This window comes from Camarhynchus parvulus, chromosome 12, assembly GCF_901933205.1.
Source record: "Camarhynchus parvulus chromosome 12, STF_HiC, whole genome shotgun sequence".
NCBI classification, from domain to species: Eukaryota; Metazoa; Chordata; class Aves; order Passeriformes; family Thraupidae; genus Camarhynchus; species Camarhynchus parvulus.
In genome coordinates this window covers 2,160,155-2,181,198 of record NC_044582.1, presented here as the reverse complement: position 1 = coordinate 2,181,198, position 21,044 = coordinate 2,160,155, and the positions used below count along the sequence as shown (strand labels likewise).

General features: G+C 43.9%; 1 protein-coding gene across 1 annotated transcript in view; it reads left to right on the top strand.

Moving 5' to 3' along the window:
* SLC6A1 (solute carrier family 6 member 1) overlaps positions 1–21,044 on the top strand; it is a 70,738-nt gene that overhangs the window by 28,983 nt on the left and 20,711 nt on the right. Inside the window, exon 2 of the mRNA XM_030956753.1 lies at positions 19,839–20,252. Coding sequence (XP_030812613.1) covers positions 20,018–20,252 — 235 coding nt within the window. The 5' untranslated portion in view covers positions 19,839–20,017. The remainder of the gene's footprint in view (positions 1–19,838; positions 20,253–21,044) is intronic.

Below are 21,044 nucleotides of genomic sequence, written 5' to 3'. Positions count from 1 at the left end.
AGATATTTGAATGTTGGACCAGGTTCCCATTCCAGCTCAATCAGTTCCTGTTAGATGGTTGTGGCCATTTCACCTTTTTTTTTCTGCCTTTGCTGTAAAACAGACAAATGTTCCTCCATTGATTTTTGCCCTCTGAAAGCTGCTCTGTGTAACATCCTGGCAGGAAGGAATTGCTGCTGCTGAGAACTCACAGGCATCATGCAAGATCAATGCCTCCCTCATTTGTTCCAGGGTGAAAATACATGTTTTTCTAAGACCTGCTCCAGGAATTGACCTGGAAATCCTGCCTGGAAAGGTTGTCTGGGCAGTCCTGAGGTGCTGATGGAAGTGGAATGCATGGATCCCAAGGAGCCCCTGGGCTGGGATAAAGTGAAATCCATGAAGGGAAAAGCATGGAGTAGAACATGTGTTACAGCATGGCAGCAAAAGAATAGTTGCTAATCCATCCTAAATATCTCTGGATGCCTGCTGATAAATAACATGCCTCATCTATTATCCAGAAGCAGCTGAGAAGACACATTTTCCTGATTGTCCAAAATAAATCCCTGTTTTCAGGCTGTTTTTCTCAAATAAATTAATTTATTATTGCATCTGTGATGGCCTGAGGGCTCTCTTCTCCACTGGAGAAACTCTGGCACAATAATCTAATTTGGACTCACTGAGATTAGGGGTCATTTGTAACACCTGAATGGCAGGGGTGTGCTCCCTGGGGTATTTGTACATTCCTTTTTCCCTGTGAGGATCCTCTCTGCCAGCTCAGATTTTACAGGTGGGTAAAGGCAGGATTTCCAGGTGTCCTTCAGGAAACTGAATTTTTGCTGATTATCAACTAGAGATCTGGCCCACATTAATGTCAACAGAGAGAACTGAATGTTGCTGATGGCTCACACTGGGTTTTTTGTTTATTTTCATACATATGTCCTTTACTCTGAGCTGGAATTTAGAGAGCTTGAGGAATTTTAAAGAGAAGCACTGAGAAATGTCATTTCTTGGGTGAATCTGAAGCACTGATTGAGAAGTAGGGGGTTTATTACTGTTCCTGTTGTGCTGCCTTAACCCAAAAGTCAGTCCAGCTGGAGTTCTTGGAGAAGCCCAGCTGTGGAGAAGGCTTGATTTCTGGTTTTATTACTGCTAATTTCATTAATAATGGAGCTGCTGTCCAGGAAGAGACTGAATTCCTGAAGCAGAAATGTGCTCAGGCTGTAAATGCTTCAGTTGCAAGGTGGTTTTGTTTACTCTGAGAATGTATTCCCCACCATGGCTGCTCTTTCAGATATTTTAATGTTGGTTTTATCCATGCTCACAGTCATTAGTTTGCAAATGATGATTGAATTAGCAAATTAGATTCCTTCACCCTTGGCAAGTGCCACAAACCTTGCAATTGGAAGGCTGTGAAAGTCTGAGGGGGAGAAAAAGCAGCTCCCAAGAAAAGGGGAGGGAAAAAACCACCAAACCAAATTATTTGCTGCAGCAAGTAAGGTTTTGTCTGATGTAACTAAATGCATATATGAGTGGGCTTTTTTTTTGTCCTATAGAGTCAAATGAGATTAAAGTGGTCTCAGCATGAATGTTCAAATCCTCAAGTGTGGATCTGGAAAAATGTTTCCTGATATGCTCTATCAGGGCAGGCAGATGAAAATAAAGCTTTCAGTCCTGCAGCTAGCTGCAGACTCATCCATTTTGAGAGCAAGGCAAGCACTGTGTGCACTCTTACCCAATATGAAAACACATTTTTCCTCCTTGAACTTCTTGCTGATGAACTGTACCTTTGGAAAAAAGCAAGCTTAACCTAATCTCCTCCAGGGGGAAAAAAAATCAACTCCCATGTGTCATATTTTTGCTCAAGTGGTTTATTATTCAAACAAATGGTGTGGGGGAAAATAACTCCCTCCTTGAGGAAGGTGTTTGCCTCCTAAGTGAAAAATATGCCTTAGAGATCAAGGAAAACGTGTTTTGTAGTGGCTGGGAGTAAATAATTCAATTTCTGCCTTTGAATGAGCAGCTGTCTCCTTAGAACAGAGATGATCAGTGGGTAAGAAAGTGAGGATTTAACACTTTGGACAAGACCTGCCGTGTCACCAGCCAGGCTCCCCAAGAACCTCTGCTCTGCTCAGGAGCTCCCCTGGCCCTGAACTCACCCAGGTGCCCTGCTCTGGCTGGGACCTGCTCTTCTCCTCCTCCTGCTGCTCAGGGCTCCTGCTCAATTATCCCAGGGAATTCATTCTGTTCCAGCATGGCCTCAGCATCCCTGCAGTGGAGTTCCAGAGCTCCAAGCCCTCCTTCTGCAGCACAGACCAAGGGGGAAATTGTCCCAGATGCTGCCAGTGGCTCTCAGGTTGCAGAATTAACCTTTGCTGCCAGGTTGTCCTGAGGTCTCCTGGAAGCCCTGATGGTGCCTTATCTCTGTGTGTGTGATAAGAGCAGCAGCCTTTGAGCCATGGCAGGAGCCAGCACTTGGTGCTTTGGGGCTCCCTGACCCTTCAGATGGCTGGCAGCTCTGAGCAATGTCACTGCTGCTGCGTGGATGCCTGCTGGTAAGCTTGCTGAAAATAAAATGAAATTAAAAACAAACAAACAAAAAAAACCCCAAAAAACAAAAGCAAAAACAAAAACAAAAAAAAAAAAACCCAAAACAACAAACAAAAGAACCAACCAAACAAAAAACCCAACATCAACAAAAAAACCAAAAAAAAACCAACCCCCCCCCCAAAAAAAAACAAAAAAAACCCCAAAAAAACCAATAAAACAAAAAAAAACCCCAAAAAACAAAACAGACCAAAAAAAAGCCACAAATCAATTCCTTCACTAGGCAGGAAAATGTAACTCTGTGTTTACACTGCAGCCAGCAAAGTGGATATTTTGTCTTATGTTTGAAATTACTGACTTGCTGCGAGGGGCAGGTATTTGTAATATATACTGTCCCAAGCAAGGAGAGTTGTTAGTGGATACTCAAGGCATGCCTGAGGAGATTGTTCAATAGATTTATTTTGACCAAAGCAGCGAAGCTTCAAATCTTCTTTGCAGCTAGAAAGCTCCAGACAGGTAAAACCAAAATTCTGCTGATGGTTTTCAATGCATGTCCTCCACACTGGAAATCTTTGTATGATACTGCAATATATTCAAAATAAACCTATTTAAACCATCAGTGCAGTCAGGTAAAAACCACCCAGGTGCACTTTTAACCTTATAAATAAAGTATAAATAAATGTAAGAAATATATAAAATAAAGAAAATTATAAATTAAAAATATAAATAAGATTATAAGTAAATATATAAATAAATAAAAATTATATTAAAATATAAATAAATAAATAAATCAAATATCTGGCTGCTCTGGAGCAAAGGACCCCTCCAGGAAGGGATCCCAAGCCTCCTCACCCCGGGTTTGCCATTCCAGAGAGCTGCAGGGAAATGAGGGCAGGGGCTGCAGCCAGACCTCAGTGCCACCTGACAAAGCCAAAGTGGAGCCCCAAAACCCAGCAGAGCCTTCCTGCCATGTGAGGATTCAGGTTTGCATCTCCCAAAGGTCAATTTGTTCCAGGAAGTTGATCTGAGGTGCTGCTGAGTTCTTGTTCCGGGAATTAGGACCGGGATTCAGGGCTCCAAAATGCCCCCAAACGCGTTTTGTTCTGTTCAGAGCCATGCCAAGGGTTCAGAACAGACCCTGACCCCAGTGCTTGTCTGGAGGGAGGCTGGAAATGCTCCTGGACAGGCGTGAAGCCTTGCCCTGCTGGCATTGTCATGCAATTGAGCCATCAGCCCGACACCAGCAAGGGCTGCTTTTCATCCACTGACCCCTTGAATTTCTATTCAGCTTTTTACTTTTATTGCTTTTACATTTCCTTTTTTTGTCAACTGAAAAAACACCCAAATTATTCATCTCCTGCCCTCAGAGTGAGTGCCCTGATTGTTTGTCCTTATCACTTCAAGGCAGAAAGTTTTATAGATTTGCCAAGCACCTCAATATTGCAGCTTCAAACTCCTGATTTGACAGGAGGGGTGAGGGGGGGAAAGAATTTCTTGTTTCCATTTAAACTGCTTTTAGTTCAGACTGAAATCCCATTTAAACCTGAAGGTTTGGATTGAAGTTTGAGGATCAAAGAAAACAGAACAGATAGAAAATGTGGCTTTAGCTTGGAGCTATATCTGAAAAGGGTAACCTCAGATTCAGGGCTTTTCTTCTCTCTACTGCACCCCCTCCAAAATGGTCTGATTTCTGCAATTTCTCCTGCCAAGATCTTAACTGCATTAACATGTGCATGTGCCTGCAGCCTTTTTTTGTTTGCTTTGCTCTGTATGATAACTGCATGTAAGAATCACAAATGTGAAGTCTTTTCTTATTCAGAAAACAGGGGCTGTTTCAAAGAAGCCACAAAGAGCTAAAACATAGAGGAAGCCCCAAAATTAGAATCCTTTGGATGAGCAGTGCTGGCAGCTGCTGTTGCCACTTGAGAGGCTTTGTAAACCAGGAAACAGCATCTGCCAGAGCTGCCCCCTCTCCTCCAGGCTTGGGGGAGTGCAGGCCTTGAGCTGGGCTAAAATTGGACAAGGAGTTTTGTGGGAGTTGGGGGGAAGAAAAAAATAAATTCCAACAAAATTAAAAAAAAAACCCAACAAAATGATAGAAACTGAAAGAAGCTCGACTTGCACGAAGGTGGCACAGCCAGCCTCTAGAAAAGGGGAATAATTTGGTTCTGTTTGTCAGAATGTATTCCCAGCCCTCACTCTGATGCTGGAGCTCCGTGGATCCTGCCTGGTGGGTGGCTCTGGGAGCTGCAGACAGCTTCCCCCTCTGGATGTCACCCAAAGTGACTTGCCCAGTCACACAGACAAAATCTGATCTCAGATGTGCCAAGATGTCATCCCCTGAACAATAACTCGGCCCTGGCACTTCCAGGCAGCGTTTTCAGCTTTAAGAGAAATTCAAATATCCCCAAAATCTGAGGCACTTGCTTGAGGTGGCAGGAGAAGCACAAGGGAGAACATCCAGAACAAAAATGTTGCATTTTTGTGGCCCAAATTCTATTGGTTTTATCAATGATTTTGAAGCTCTACTTGAGTTTGAAGTGATCTTCAAAGCTCTAATTTTTCTTCAGCATCACTTTACAGAAATTATTTTTCTTCTCCTTGTGGCTTCATTCTTAAGCATAAAATTGAAACTTGGGTAATATTTTTTAAATCTAATGAGGAGAATGGTAAACACTGTTAAAACTTTATTTCTCTCTCTCCACCTCACCCCCACAATGGTGAAGGTGCCCCTTTTCAAGCATCAAGAGCCAACAGCCTTTTCAGATTAGAGACCCATTTTAAGACAGTGTCTGCTCTAAATTTGGCCTGGTTGGGCACTGGGAGCTATGTGGGAAATGAGAGGTTGAGGAGCACCGAGCATTTGGTGAAAATCTGGGTGTTTGGGTCAGATCCTGTGGATTTTGGCCTTGGAATCTTGGTGAAAGAATTCAGTGTTGCCTTGGCTGCTGCTCCCCATCAACACTGGGCTCTTGTCAGACGTGGGGACTGACACAAAGCAGGAGCCATCCATAGGCTGCTGAACAATAGTCAGAGTTTCCTTTAAATATGAGGAATTCAGGCTGCAGTGATGTTCCTTCTGCTGCATTTTGACATGTGGTTCCACCTACTCTCACCCAAAACAATAACACTGAAAAAATGGCACAGTAACAGATGGGAGCTGCCTCCAGCCCTCAAACAAACCAAAACCCTGGGGGCCTGAGCAGCTCACACAGAAGGCAGGCAGAGGGTTGGATATCTCTTTCCACATTGTGTTTTCACCAAAGGAAATGTTTTACTTCAGGAATGTGGCACCTCCAAATAATGGGCAGTTTGTTGGGTCTCACAGGCTTCCAAAGCCACTGCTGAGCCCTGGTGCTGTTGGGGTTCTGTGCCTGTGTTGACTCTTGAGGTGTTAGAAAATCTCTTTTTTCCCAGCCCCACAACCAAAGAAGTCGAGATTCATTGGTTCTGCTTCTCAAGGTTGTTTATTTTTCCTTTTCCATTCCATTCTTTCTCTGACCTGCTGAGATCTGTCCAGCAGGTTGGGTTGTGGCACAGCATCCACCCTTGGTGTGGTGTTAGCTTTTTATACTAAAAACCACGTGTGCTTTATTGACAATAATTTTCCAATACCTATCACCTATGCTAGACAGTTTATCTCTACTCTAAACCAATCAAACAGTGCCACCATCACAGCAGAACATGGAGGACAAGAAGAAGGAGAAGAAGGACAGGACATGCCCAGATTCCTCCATCTTGCCTCTTGAACTCCCATTCTAAAACCCCAAAATTCTACATTTTCACCCTGTGACAAATTCACTATCATTCTACTCAAACCCTTGTGGCTTGTAAATGTTCACCCAAAGTTGGTAATTGTTTCCATGGGCTAAAATCAAAGGCACAGGTGTTTTTAACTCCGTGCCAAGGTCTCTGAGCCCCTGCCAGGGTCTCGAGTCCTCCAGGGCAGCCAGAGGGATGTCCTGGGTCCCAACACCGCTGCAGAGTGCCCAGGCTGGCTCTGGCAGATTTAGGCACTGGCAGAGAAGATGCAGGGCAGCAGCACCACCTTCTCCATCTCCTTTCCCTCATGGGACACTGCCTGCCAGCAAACTTGGCTCTGGCACACCAGGGCATTCTCTTCTTTGGGAGGAGAAATGGCACAGAGCTTAGAGATTGGTAAAAATTAAATAGCAAACACCACCCCTGTCACATTTTCTGAAAAATCCCTCCACCAGGATTTCTTCTCCTGGGAAGGTGAGAAGCTTCAGCTTCTCCATGTTTTACTCCTCTAGAATGTGGTCTGGAGATTATTTATCCAAACATGTGAATTGTTTTTAATTAATGACCAATCACCATCAGCAGTGTCAGACTCTGAGGAGTCAGTCAGGAGCCTTCATTATCATTCTTGTTAAGCCCTCTGTCTGTATCCTTCTTTTTCTTTAGTATAGTTTTAGTATAGCATAATATGATATGATATGATATGATATGATATGATATGATATGATATGATATGATATAATATAATATAATATAATATAATATAATATAATATAATATAATATAATATAATATAATATAATATAATATAATATAATATAATATAATATAATATAATATAATATAATATAATATAATATCAGCCTTCTGAGAACATGTCAGATGCTCATCTCTCACCTCGTCCTGGGGACCTCACAAACACCACAACCCTCAATTACTTACACTGATTTTTTTTTTTTTTTTTTTCAGAGTCTGTGATCCTTGCTGGAGCTTTTATGTGCTTTTATTTGCCTTTATTTGCTTCCAGGAGGCAAAAAGTCTTTCATATTTAGCCATTTGTACATGCTGGAGATGAAAAGAGGCCGTGAGGAGAGTGTAGCAGCGTTATTGTTGAAGGTTAAGGGATTGCACTGGCACGCAAAGAAACTCTGCTCTAAATTCTGCTCCAGCCTCCTGCTTGGGCAAATTACTTTGCCTTTCTGAGCACTTGCTGCTCCCTTTTTCTGGGCTGGCTTCCTGCATTGGTGTGTCTCCAAGGACGGGCTTTGTGCAGCTCCCTGGCCCCAGGAGCTCAATGCCCCCAAGGCAGGAAGTCACAACTGCCCAACTCCTGCCCACTGCAGCTCCCCTCGGGGAACAAACTCCAAAAAGGGCAAAAAAAGAGGTGCAGAACAGCAGGAGAAAGGGGTGGGTGGGCTCCTCAGCACCCTCATCTCCTCCCAGGCAAGGGGATGGGAGAAGGGAAGCAAATCTTGTGACTGGTGGTACCTGTGGGTGAGCATCTTTAATTTCTGCAGTTCAGCACAGGGCAGTAAATCCATTTCTTCACTAAATCTGTTTTTTTTTTTTCTGTGGTCAGCATGGACCAGCAATGTTGGGTTATTTCCATGGTGTCAGCAGAGGGATGATGGAACCTGTTGGAGCATCAACCCCAATGCTGACAGGCACCACTTGTGTCCTTTCATGGGCCTCTCCCTGATCCTTAGATGTTGCATTTTCTGGGCATCGCTTGTGTCCTTTTTTGAGCCTCTCCCTCATCCCCAGATATTGCATTTTCTGGGCACCAGTTTTGTCCTTTTCTGAGCCTCTCTGTGTTGCATTTTCTACCTGCAAACCAGTGTGGGCTCTCAGGGAAGGCCTTGTGGTCTGCACAACAACAATGAACACCAACTAGGGCTAAAGAATGACCCAGTCTACGTAAAGAACAATGAGCAAACCCATTTTATGCAGCAGTAACTTGTATTATCACCCTGCTCCATTAAACTTCAGAAGGATGGGAGTACAACCAGGAGTCCAAATACATATGGGAATGTTGCCCTTGCTTTTTTAAAGCACATCCTATTTACTGTGTGGGAGCTAGAAGTGAATCTGTGGTTGCACTAGATGGTGGTTATTCTATTTCATTATACTTACTAACTTTTATTACATTTATTTCTATTTATTTATTATTTATTACATGTAATCAGTCTAGAAGCTAAAAGCAGACATTGTGGCAAAGACAACAGTGCAAACAGCAAAGGAAACACCATTCCAGAAGGTGGGAATCACCAAAGCAGGCAGGTACCCCAGAGCCATTTGGTTGTGTTGTAAATTGCTAGAAATCTTTCTGAAGCTGGGCCCAAAATGTTGTGGTGTGTAAATATGAAGTAGTAGGAGCAGATGGTGCTAATGTGGGCTGAGGAGAAATACACTCAAAATAGTTTGGGACCACCCCCAGCCTTGTTAGAGCTACTGGCATGGATTAGGAATTGGTTTTGATCACTGTAAACTCTTTGTGAGGGACTGGTTATCAGTTAGTTTTGATTTAATTCCACAACGAGTGGAAAAACCTTCTCCTTCCAGCATCTATCATCTATTTTAAACCAAAATTTTACAACAAATCTTACATATCACTCCATGCTTGCAGGAAAATATTGTAGATTTTTCAGTGGGCCTCATGCAGACTCCCAGGATTGTCAGGATAATTTTGCACTTGTGGTTTAAGTGTGTTTTGCTGCATTCTGACCCTGATGTTAACCAAAAGAACAAAATCCATTGTCTTTCAGAAATAACCTTCCTATGGGCTATGTGGCCAGCACTTTTCATGATTTTGCATCTTGCATTTCTTTTTTGTTTCTCTTGAATTTTACTGCGTTTTTTTCTCCTTTAATTTTACTGTGGGTTTTTTCCAGACTCGTTACAGAATCCCTCATAATTGCACAACTACACATTTGCTAGTAAATTCTTTAGAAATATGAAACTTTGGGTTTTTTGAGGATTAAGTGATTAATATTTATTTAAGGATCTAAGCAGGATATGTCCTTGATAGCAACACTGTGTAAGAGACAAGCTCTCTCTGCAGGTTAGACCTTTGTACCTTTACATTAACAGGGAATTTTGTACCAGGAAAGCTACAGAAAATGATAAATCTCATCACTGAATTGGATTTGGGCAGTAAATATCTGTTCTTTGGGCTCTCAACGGCACAGATGCCTCCTCAGGAATCTCTGCATGCCACAGAAATTTGGACAGTTCTGGTGATGTTTTGTGGCTTTTGTGTTTCATCTTTATTTTCTCCTTGAACGTCAAGATTGGAAGACAAAGCTTTTCCTTCCTGGGGGTGGTGGGCCTGTTTCCAAGGCACAGTTAAATATGATTTCTTTGGATTCCTGTGGCAGTGTGTGCATCCCATGAGAGCCAGACAAGCGCTATAGGAAGGCTGCTACTCTAAATTTAAGGAGAGGCAAGAGGGGCTATTTTTAGGAAACTATTTTCTTTCTTTCCCTCACATGCAGCCTCTGCTGTGTGGCTAGAGAGGAAATTTGTTTCCGTAGGGGTGGCTGGAACTGGGAGCAAGCAGAGGAGCTTTCATGGACTGTCTTAGAGCCTGAAGGGAAATTGTCTGGCAGGGAGGGAGGTGGGGTGCTGGGGACATGGCTGGACATGGACTCAGGTGTGCCCAGCTGTGCCCAGATGTGCAGGAGGCCAGGGGCACCTGGGCTGGGTCAGGAATGGTGAGGCCACAGGAGCAGGGCAGGGATTGTCCCCTGAGCTGGCCCTGCTGAGGCACCACCCCAAAACCTGGGGTCAGTTTGGGGCCTCTCACAAAAGGGACCTGGAGGGGCTGGAGAGGTCCAGGGCAGGGAATGGAGCTGGGAAGGGGCTGAGGGAGCTGGGGAGGGGCTGAGCCTGGAGAAAAGGAGGCTCAGGGGGGACCTTGTGGCTCTGCACAGCTCCTGACAGGAGGGGACAGCTGGGGGGTCAGGCTGGGAACAGGGACAGGAGGAGGAAAAGTGGCCTCAAGTTGCTCCAGGGCAGATTTAGATTGGAGATTTGGGAAAATTTCATAACCAAAAAGGTTGTCCTGTGCTGGAAGAGGCTGCCCAGGAAAGTGTCTGAGCCACCAGCCCTGAAGGGATTTAAGAGATGTGTAGATGTGGGGACAGAGGTGCACGGTGAGCTTGGCAGGGCTGGGTTGGTCAGGGGTGGATGTGAAGATCTCCCAGGGCTTTTCATACCTCAATGATTCCATGACAGTTCTGTCACCTCCCAGCACATTCCTGTCTTTTCCCCACATTGTGGGGAAAGGAGGGAAATCCATTGGCCTCTTCTGCTGCTCCTTCCCAGCTTTGCCTCACCCTTGTTTGACCCCAGCTCTGGTTCTCCACTCCAGTGGCTCCTTCCTTGCAAAAGTTCGTGCTCAAAGTTGGTGTTCCCTCCTGCCTGGCTCCTCTGGCCTGAGGCTGCCCACAGCAGGAATTGCCTCAGGAATTGTCCCCTCAGAGCTGGCTCTGGCACCCCACAGCTGGATCAGCTCCACAGCTGGATCTGCCTTCCACCCTGACCCCCAAAGTGGTCCCTTTCCCCATCTGGGGCTCCCTTTGGCTCCTCTGGCTGCTGCTGGAGAGGCTCTTTGGGGGATTTAGGACCAGGTGAAGATGGTCTTTGGGGGATTTAGGGACCAGGTGATGATGCTCTTTGGGGGATTTAGGACCAGGTGAAGATGCTCTTTGGGGGATTTAGGGACCAGGTGAAGATGCTCTTTGGGGGATTTAGGACCAGGTGATGATGCTCTTTGGGGGATTTAGGACCAGGTGAAGAAGCTCTTTGGAGGATTTAGGACCAGGCTGGGCAGGAAGCAAAGCCCATCAGCCTGGGGAGGATGGGATCTGATTGAGCTCCTCTTCAGGGGGAGCTCAGCTGCAAAGATCAGAGGAGGTGGCAATGTCTGAAACCTGAACGTGGGCTCCCCTCTGCCAGGCTTGCACTGAGCTACATCCTCCCCTTTTTCCTTCTTGTGCTGCTCTTTGGGGCATCAGATTGCACCAAGGAACTGGGCTCAGATGGGAGTGGATTCTCCACATCCATGCAAAATTTGTTTTAAATGAAAATATTTTCTTGGTTCTACCATCCTGCTTGGACTAGGTGTAGACTTGCAAGATCACATAAAATAACTGAAACTGTGAATTAATCTGGAACCTGAGCTTGCAGGAGCAGCAGGCAGTAGAACAGGTTAGAATTGATATTGGAATGGCAAACCTTGTCCAAGTTGTTCCAACACCTCCTTTCTGGGCTGTGACATCGGCCTCAGGTTGGAGCCTCTCCTGCTTTTAGTGTGTGCTGGGTGGAGAAGGGCAAAGATGCCTTGGAACTGTTGGGGTTTTGATCAGTACAGAATTAATTGAGAAGAGCTTTCTCTGCTGTTTAACCATGGTGGTGCCTTCTCCTGATGGATATTTGGCCACCAATCAGCAGCATTTTTACCTGCAGCACTGAGCCCTCCCTCGAGCCTAGCCCTGGCCTGCCCTGTTGGGCTCCTTTCTGCAAGGCTTGGGGCCCAGATGTGCACAGGGATCTGATTTTGAGGGTCTGATGCCTTTTCTGTCAGCACATCTGGATTACAAAGCTGTGCCAGAAGACAGGAGGTTTCCCCAGGTTTAACTCTGCAGTTCTGGTTATTTCACAAGTTTGTACTCTTTGGGGTTTGGTGAGGTGATGTTTTACAGGTGACTTTGAAACCAGTGAGCTGGGATTTCCAGAAGTGAGCACTGGATCCCTGCTCTTCAGAAGTTTCAGGCACCCAAAATGGACAATTCTGCTTTTCTCAATGCTAACATTTATATAGACATGTCAAAAATCAGTTTCCACGTCCTGCTTTAGGCACCATAGTCTGGAGAGTACATGTGATGCCTTTCCTTCTGTGCCCCCCTTCCTGGCCCCACCCTGAGCAGAAATGTTTGCACAGCTGGTCATGCACAAACAGATAGAGTTTTTGTTGGTTTTGGTCGTGCACAAACAGAGATTTCCCTGCCTTTTGCTGCCACAAGCAAGAGAACCTGTGAGAGATGACAGCAATCTTGCTGTTCACTTTCATGAGCTCTACTCCTCCAATCCACTTTTGTGCAGCCCAGGAGAGAGAAAACTGCTTTTGTGCAGCGGCCCTGCCTTTGTGGCAGTTTCCCTGGCAGTGCCCATGCCCTGGACTGCTATGTGAGCTTGGCTCTGCCAGGCCATTCCTGCCCAGCTGGGATCCTGCTGCAGATCCTTGCAGCCCTTGGCTCAGCAGCCCTAGTAACTGAAGTCAAGGAGGCTCTTTTGTGCCCTGAGGAATGTGGTGGGAAGCTGCTGTGCCCTTCCTAGCTGTCTCGGTTTGGAAAGCCAGGAGTCTGCTAAGGAAGGCAGGAACCTCCCCTGAAATGGAGAATGTAAACCCTCCCCACCCCTCCGAATTGCTGTAAATTTTAAATTAAGGGGCTCTGAGGCAAAAATATGGGAGCAGGAAATAACAGTTCTTTAATAGGGAAAGGAAAAAAAATAAAAGAATAAAATAAACAATACAGTCCACTAGAACAACACTGACAGAGTCAGAGCCCAACCTGACACCCTCTTGGTCAGGGTGTTGGTGGTAGTCCAACTGAAAATGTGGCTGCAGCCCTCCTGTAGTGTCAGGTGTGGTTCTGTTGGAGCAAGGGGGATCTGTAGAGAAGGATGTAGTCTTCCTCTGAAGATCCAGTGGAAGAAGAGGCAGCTGCTGTTCCTTTGGGGAATCCCGTGGAGAAAAGCCATGCTGGTGTTCCAGAATCTCAGATTATATCTGGGTAGCAGTGCTTGGCTCCTCCCTCTGGGCTCACATCTCCCAATGGGATGCTGTAGTTCTTATCAGCCATGCAGTGACATGGCTGATAAGAGTCTGTTATCAACAATGTCCCCTCCCAGGGAGGTGTGAATGTGGTCGCTCAAAGAGAGATAAGGCAAACTGCTCACTTGACAAAGGTAATCTGCCATACCGATGGTAATGGAAAACATCTTGCATTGCAATCTTCAACAGTACCACACTCAGGGCTGGCCTGAAGGCATGGGAGAGCAAAGGCAGAGTTGTTTAAGGGATTTCTCCATCTCCTCCCCACAAAGGCAGCGGGTGCTGTACCTGCTCTGCTGCCTGACAGCTGCAGTTTGGATTTCCTCCTGCCCATGGAGCTTACATAAGTGACTTTCTGTCCCATTCCATGTCAGAGCAATTTGAAATTTAAATCCCAGTGCTGTGGGATAGTGCCTAATGTGATTAGAGAGCGTGTACCCAGGGCCTTTGTGCTGCACTGCCAGTTCTTCCAGGTTTTTGTAAGTCATAAAGCACTGCAGTGTATGGAGAGTGTGGATTGGAGTCAGACTCCACTTCTGCTGCTGTAATTTTTTATCATTATTTCTTAGGCTTGGGAAAAGTTACTTTTCATAGTTTGGAAAAACCCCGACTTTCCAAGCTGGAATTGGAGTATTTGTTCTTTGTCTGAAGCTGATGTGCTGTGTGCCCATAAATGCACAAATGTCCATGCATGAGCTAATGCCAGGAACAGCTGGAAGGATGGCACCAGCAGTGGTGGGGCAGCAAAATGCTCAATCCCCACCTGCATCCCCTCAAAAGCAGCCTCTGCTGAGGCTCTGGGTTTGCTGCTGCCAAGGTTTGGGACTCCTGTGGTGTGTTCAGTGGCTGTGTTGTGGCATAAAGTGCGGCACATCCCCAGGTGATTGTTTGAACCACTATTTTCAATGTATTTTAAACATAAAAAGCCCCAGGCTGCCTGCCAGCCATCCCTCAGTCTTGACACAAATGTGCTGGGCTGCCTTGGGAAATGCTGAAACAGGTCTGGGCTCCTTCCTCCAGGAGGTTCCTTGCTTTATTCCTGAAGATTTCCTAACTAACCCTCTGCTTTGTCTTCATCACAGAGGCTCGCACTGGGCTGTTTCTCCGTGCACTCAGCAGAGGCTTTAAAGCCCAGCAGAGCTCTGCAGAGCCTGGGAGGGCTGGGGCAGCAGGACAGGCTCCATGCTCAGCACTCACCTGTGGGACCTGTTTGGGGATCTCAGGGGCTCAACCCCTGCTCCTCTCACCCTGTCCCTCTCAATCCCTGCTCTTCTCAATCCCTGTTCTTGCAATCCCTGCTCCTGCAATCCCTGCTCCTGCAATCCTTGTCCTCTCAATCCCTGTCCCTCTCAATCCCTGTTCCTCTCACCCTGCTCCTCTCAATCCCTGTTCCTGCAATCCCTTTTCCTGAAATCCCTGTCCCCTCAATCCCTGCCCTCTCAGTCCATGTCCCTCTCAATCCCCGTCGCTCTCACCCTGTTCCTGCAATCCCTGTTCATCTCAATCCCTATTCCTGCAATACCTGTCCTTCTCAATCCCTGTTCCTGCAATACCTGTTGTTCTCAATCCCTGTCCCTCTCAATCCCTGCCCCTCCCAATCCCTGTCCCCTCAATCCCTGACCCTCCCAATCCCTGTCCCTCCCAATCCCTGTCCCCTCAATCCCTGACCCTCCTGTTTTTGTTGCTCCATTCTGACTCAGACCAGATCCCTGGGAGCAGGAATTTCTCCCTCATGATGAACCAAACCAGAGATGTGCCTGTAGATCTCTCCATGCAGTGTTGAGTTATTGGAAGGAGATTTTATGCTGGTTGGGTTTTTTTTTCCACTCATCCTCAACACATTCAGCTTCTTCCAATACTTGGAAACTCTGCTGATGGCAAAGCCCAACCCAAACACAAACTGCAGCAACAACAACAAATCTAATCTAGTGCAGGGCTGTTTTTAAAGTCCCAGGACGCCCTGGTGGGGTTGTTTTCATACAGGCTGTGTTGGTTGAAAGGACCACGATCAATTCTGGCTGTTGAGCAGCAGATGGAGCTGCCAAACTGCACATCTGGGGCTGCACCTGCAGCTGGCTGCAGCCACCCACGCATGGCCCTGCAGCTGGCAGTTCCCAGTCGCGGGGTGCTCTCCCAGGAGGAGCCCCCTTTTGCCACCACCATGATCCCAATTTCCTCCTGCTCCAGGAAATGCCTTTCCTGGAATGCTGAGCACAGCTGGGAGTGGTGGGGTTGGGTCCAGGACACTGGACAGGCGTGGAATGTGGAAAAATGGGAGATATCTGCACACAGGGCTTGTGAGGATGCAGGCAGAGATGGATTTTCCCTCTCTGAGTCCCACCCTGATCCCAATTTCCTCCTGCATTGGGAAATGCCTTTCCTGGAATGCTGAGAGTGGTGGGGTTGAGTCCAGGACACTGGACAGGCGTGGGATGTAGAAAAATAGGTTTAAGAAGGAGATAACTGCACACAGAGCTTGTGAGGACGCAGGCAGAGATGGATTTTCCCTCTCTGAGTCCCACCCTGATCCCAATTTCCTCCTGCATCGGGAAATGCCTTTTCTGGAATGCTGAGCACAGCTGGGAGTGGTGGGGCTGGGTCCAGGACACTGGACAGGCGTGGGATGTGGAAAACTGGGTGTAAAAAGGAGATATCTGCATACAGGACTTGTGAGGACACAGGCAGAGATGGATTTTCTTCTCTGAGTCCCTCCCTGAAGTGGAACAGACAGGAAGGAAGGTCACAAGCACTGTCCTTGTTCTCTCCTCACCCCAACCACACCTACAGCTGATTCTTCTACAGCTTCCAACCAAAAACTTCTTTTTAATAGTTGCACATGACTTTTTAATCATGCAGTATCAGAAATGACGATTCAAAGAAAAACAGAGCCTTAACTTTTTTTTTTATCTTTCTTTTACCATAACTTTCAGTTGGAACCTCAATCCTCCCTTCCAAAAATGTGTAAATAAAATTATTGTTGATCTCTGCCTGACCTCATGCCCAGTGTTGCCAACACCAGGTGCAGCTTCTTCACCCTGGCCAGCGTTTCATGTGCTGCACCTCTGGTTTGAGCACTGGGCTGACAAAAAGGAATTATCAAGAGAAAACAGACAATAAATTGGTTGTGGATGGGTCACAGAAGACATGAAAAGCTTTATTTCAGTAGGTTTTTTCCAGCTGTGGAAGCTTGCAGGAGCCACAAGCACTTCAAAGTTGACTAAAATACCCCAGGTCATTTTTCATAATCCATATTTGCTTCCTTGATTATTGTTTATTTAGATTTTGAAACAGCAACAGCAATGGTGTTTTAAAAGGTGCACAAATGTTTGGGAACAGAAATGAGGAGTGGCCATTGCAGGCTGCCATCTCACTGTGCTCACAATTTCAGCTTTGTCAAACATTTGTCTTACATTAACAGCTAATTATAACCACATGTAAGACTTGACATCATTACCCAGGATTAAGTCCCGTTGCTTGATCTGGTTTATTGTTTAATTCCTTTGGGAGCATTTCAGGGAAAGGTGTTTTAGATAAGAGAACTTTCTAAATTCACTACAAATCCACCATTAATGGTGCCAACTGCTATTTCTTGATTTACTTTTTTTTAATTCTTTCTGTAGATTCTTAAGAGATCTCTAGGGACAAAATATAATCAGAGAGATTGTTTTGATTAATAGCCAACATTCTAAATTTAGCATTAATTCACTATTAAACATGGCAATTTCTATCACTTGGTTGGTATTTCTTGAATTCTTTTTTGTGTAGACTCATAAGAGATCTATAGGGAAAAAGGATAATAAGTGGTCTTGGACATTGTTTTGGATTTATACTGAACTTTCTAAATTCACCAGTAACCCATTATTAAAGGTGGCAACTGCTATTAGTTTTAAATATTTTTAAAACTAATTGTTTTAAAAATTCTTTCTGCAGACTTGTAAGAGATCTATAGGAAAAATTATAATAAGTGGGTCTTGGAGATTGTTTTGGTTATCAGTGAACATTCTAAATTCAGTATTAATCCACTATTAAAGATGGCAACTGCTATTAGTTGAAATTATTATTACATTCTTTCTGTAGATCTGTAAGTGATCTATAGGGACAAAATGTAATTAGTGCACATTGGGATTGTTTGGGATTAATAGTGAACTTCTAAAATTTTCTGTTTAATTTACCATTAAAGGTGGCAAGTGATACTTCTTAATTTATTTTTTTAAATTCTTTCTGTAGACCCATAAGAAATTAATAGGAACAAATATAAGAAATGGGTCTTGGAGATTGTTTTGGATTAATAATAAATGTTCTAAATTCAGTATTAATCTACTATAAAAGGTGGCAACTCCTATTTCTTGATTTTTTAAAAATTATTTTCTCTGTAGACTCATAGAAGATCTATAGAAAAAATATAATAAATGGGTCTTGGAGATTGTTTTGGTTAATAGTGAACACTCTAAATCCACTATTAATGATGGCAACTTCTATTTCTTGATTACTTTTTTTAATTCTTTCTGTAGACTCGTAGGAGATGTACTGGAAAAATTATAATCAGTAGGTCTTGAAGTTTGTTTTGGATTAATACTGAATGTTCTAAACACACTATTAATCCACTATTAAGGGTGTCAACTGCTGTTTCTTGATTTATTTTTTAATTCTTTGTATAAACTCATAAGAGAGTTATAGGGATGAAGTATAGTAAGTGGGTCTTGGAGATTGTTTTGATTAATAGTGAACTCTTTAAATCCACTATTAGTGGTGGCAACTGCTATGCTTGATCTTTTTTTTTAATTATTTCTGTAGACTTGTAAGAGATCTATAAGGATGAAATATAATCAGTGGATCTCAGTGATTGTTTAGGATTAATTGTGAATGTTCTAATTTCAGTATTAACCTGCTATTAAGGGTGGTAACTGCTATTTCTTGGGGTATTTTTATACTCTTTTTTCTATAGACTAGTAAGTGATCTACAGGGACAAAATATAATAAAAGGGTCTTGGAGATCATTTTGGATTAATTGTGAGTGTTCTAAATTCACTATTAATCCACTATTAGAGGTGGCAACTGTTATTCCTTGGGGTTTGGGTTTTTTAATTCTTTTTTTCTGTAGACTCCTAGAAGATCTATAGGGGCAAAATACAATCTGTGGGTCTTGGAGATTGTTTTGGATTAACTGTGAACTTTTAAAATTTTCTGTTTGCTATTTATTGATTTTTTTTTTTCATTCTTTTCTCTGTAGACTCATAGGAGATCTATAGGAAAAATTATAATAAGTAGGTCTTGGAGACTGTTTTGGATTAGTTGAGAACATCCCAAATTCAGTATTAGCCCACTATTAAAGGTGGCAACTGCTATTCCTTGGTTTGTTGGTTTTTTAAAATTCTTTTTCTGTAGACTCATAGAAGATCTATAGGGACAAAATACAATCTGTGGGTCTCGGAGGTTGTTTTGGATTAGTCATGAACATTCCAAATTCAATATTAATTTGCTATTAAAGGTGGCAACTGCTACTCCTTTGTTTATGGTTTTTTTAATCCTTTCTCTGTAGACTCATGGGCAATCCATAGGAAAGAATATAATAAATGGGTCTTGGAGATTGTTTTGGATTAGTCGTGAACATCCAAATTCAGTATTAACCCACTATTAAAGGTAGCAATGGCTATTCCTTGGGGTTTTTTTAAATTCTTTTTTCTGTAGATTGTAAATTCTTTTTTCTGTAGATCACTCATGGGCAATCCATAGGAAAGAATATTTAAATGGGTCTTGGAGATTGTTTTGGATTAGTCGTGGACATTCCAATTTCAGTATTCCCACTATTAAAGGTGGCAACTGCTCTTCCTTGGTTTAGTTTTCTTTTAAATTCATTCTTCTGTAGACTCATAAGCGATCCATAGGAAAAAATATAATAAATGGGTCTTGGAGGTTGTTTTGGATTAGCCATGAATGTTCTAAGTTCAGTATTCCCACTATTAAAGGTGGCAACTGCTATTCCTGGGTTTGTTTTTTTTTTTAATCCTTTTCTCTGTAGACTCATGGGCAACCCATAGGAAAAAATATAATAAATGTGTCTTGGAGACTGTTTTGGATTAGTCATGAGCATTCCAAATTCAGCATTAACCTGCTATTAAAGGTGGCAACTCCTATTCGTTGGGGTTTGTTTTTCTGTGGCCTCATGGGTGATCTATAGGAAACAATGTAATAAATGGGTCTTGGAGATTGTTTTGGATTAGCTGTGAGCATTCCAAATTCAATATCCCCACTATTAAAGGTGGCAAATGCTATTCCTTGGTTGTTTTTTTTTTAAATTATTTTCTCTGTAGACTCATAGAAGATCTATAGGGACAAAATACAATCTGTGGGCCTTGGAGGTTGTTTTGGATTAACAGAACTTTTAACATTTACTGTTTGCAATTTCTTGATTTTTTTAAAAGTCCTTTGTAGACTCATATGAGATCTATAGGAAAAATATAATAAATGGATCTTGGAGATTGTTTTGGATTAGCCGTGAACATTCCAAATTCAGCATTAACCCACTATTAAAGGTGGCAACTACGATTCCTTGGGTTTTTAAATTCATTTTTCTGTAGGCTCATGGGCGATCCATAGGGAAAAGTTCCAATCAGTGGATCCTAGGGCTTGTTTTGTAGGGATTGCTGAGTGCAGCCCCATCCCCTAGAGCAGAGCCCGTGTCCGTGTGTCTGAGTGTGCCCGTGGTGTCGCGCAGGTGGCTCCGGGGCGCGCTGAGGCTCCGAGCGGCGGCTCCGCGGGCCGGCCCTGCGCTCGCCGTCGCTCCCGGCTGCATCGCGTGGATCGCCACGAGCCGCAAAGCTGCTGTCCACGTGGACTGGTGCTGACATCTCCCGCCCCGCCGCCGCCAGAGCCTCGCCTGCCAAGCCCAGAGACATGGCCACCAACGGCACCAAAGTGGCGGACGGACAGATCTCCACCGAGGTCGACGCCTCCATCACCAACGACAAGCCCAAAACCTTGGTAGTAAAAGTGCAGAAGAAGAAGACGGACCTTCCAGACCGAGACACTTGGAAAGGGAAATTTGACTTTCTTATGTCCTGTGTAGGTTATGCCATTGGCTTAGGGAATGTGTGGAGATTTCCCTACCTGTGCGGCAAGAATGGTGGAGGTACGTTGGGCAGGTTTGTGGCATAGGAGTCACCAGCAAATTACCAGCAAATCAAAACCTGGTTTGGACAGATTTTTCATACATTTAGTTGGTTTGGTTGGGGATTTTTTGTTGGTTTTTTGTGGAGTTGCAGGATTTTTTTGATAATTTTTTGGGTTGTTTTTTTTTTTTTTGGTTGGTTGGTTGGTTTGGTTTATTGGGTGGAGTTGGGGTTGGTTTTTTTGGCTTTCTGGTTGTTTGTTTGCTTTGCTGGTTTTGGTGGGTTTTTTGGGTTTTTTGTTTTGTTTTGGGTCTTTTGGGTTTGTTGTTGTTTTGGCTTTATGTTTGGTTGCTTGCTGTGGGGTCTTTTGGTTTTTTGTTTTTTATTTTGTTTTCGATTTTTTGGATTTTGTTGTTGATTTGGTTTTTTAGTTTTTTGGTTTTTTGTTTGTTTGCTGGGGGGAGTTGGGTTTTTTGGGGGTTTTGGAGGTTTTGTTGTCGCTTTGGTTTAGGTTTTTGGGTTTTTTTGTTTTAGAGTTTTGGGGGTTTTGATTTTTTTTGTTTGTTTTTTTGGTTTTATGGTTTGGTTTTTGGTTTTTTGGTTGTTTGCTGTGGTGTTTTGGGCCTGGGTTTTTTTGGTTTGGGGTTTTGTTGTGTTTTTTGGTTTTTTTTTTTGTTGTTGTTGTTTGTTTTTTGTTTTGTTTTGGGTGTTTTGTTGTTGTTGTTTTGGCTTGAGGTTTTTTTGGATTTTCTTGCTTTCCACTTTTCCAGGAAGTTCAGAGCCATTTTGGAGTGTGGAGCTCTGCTTTGAGC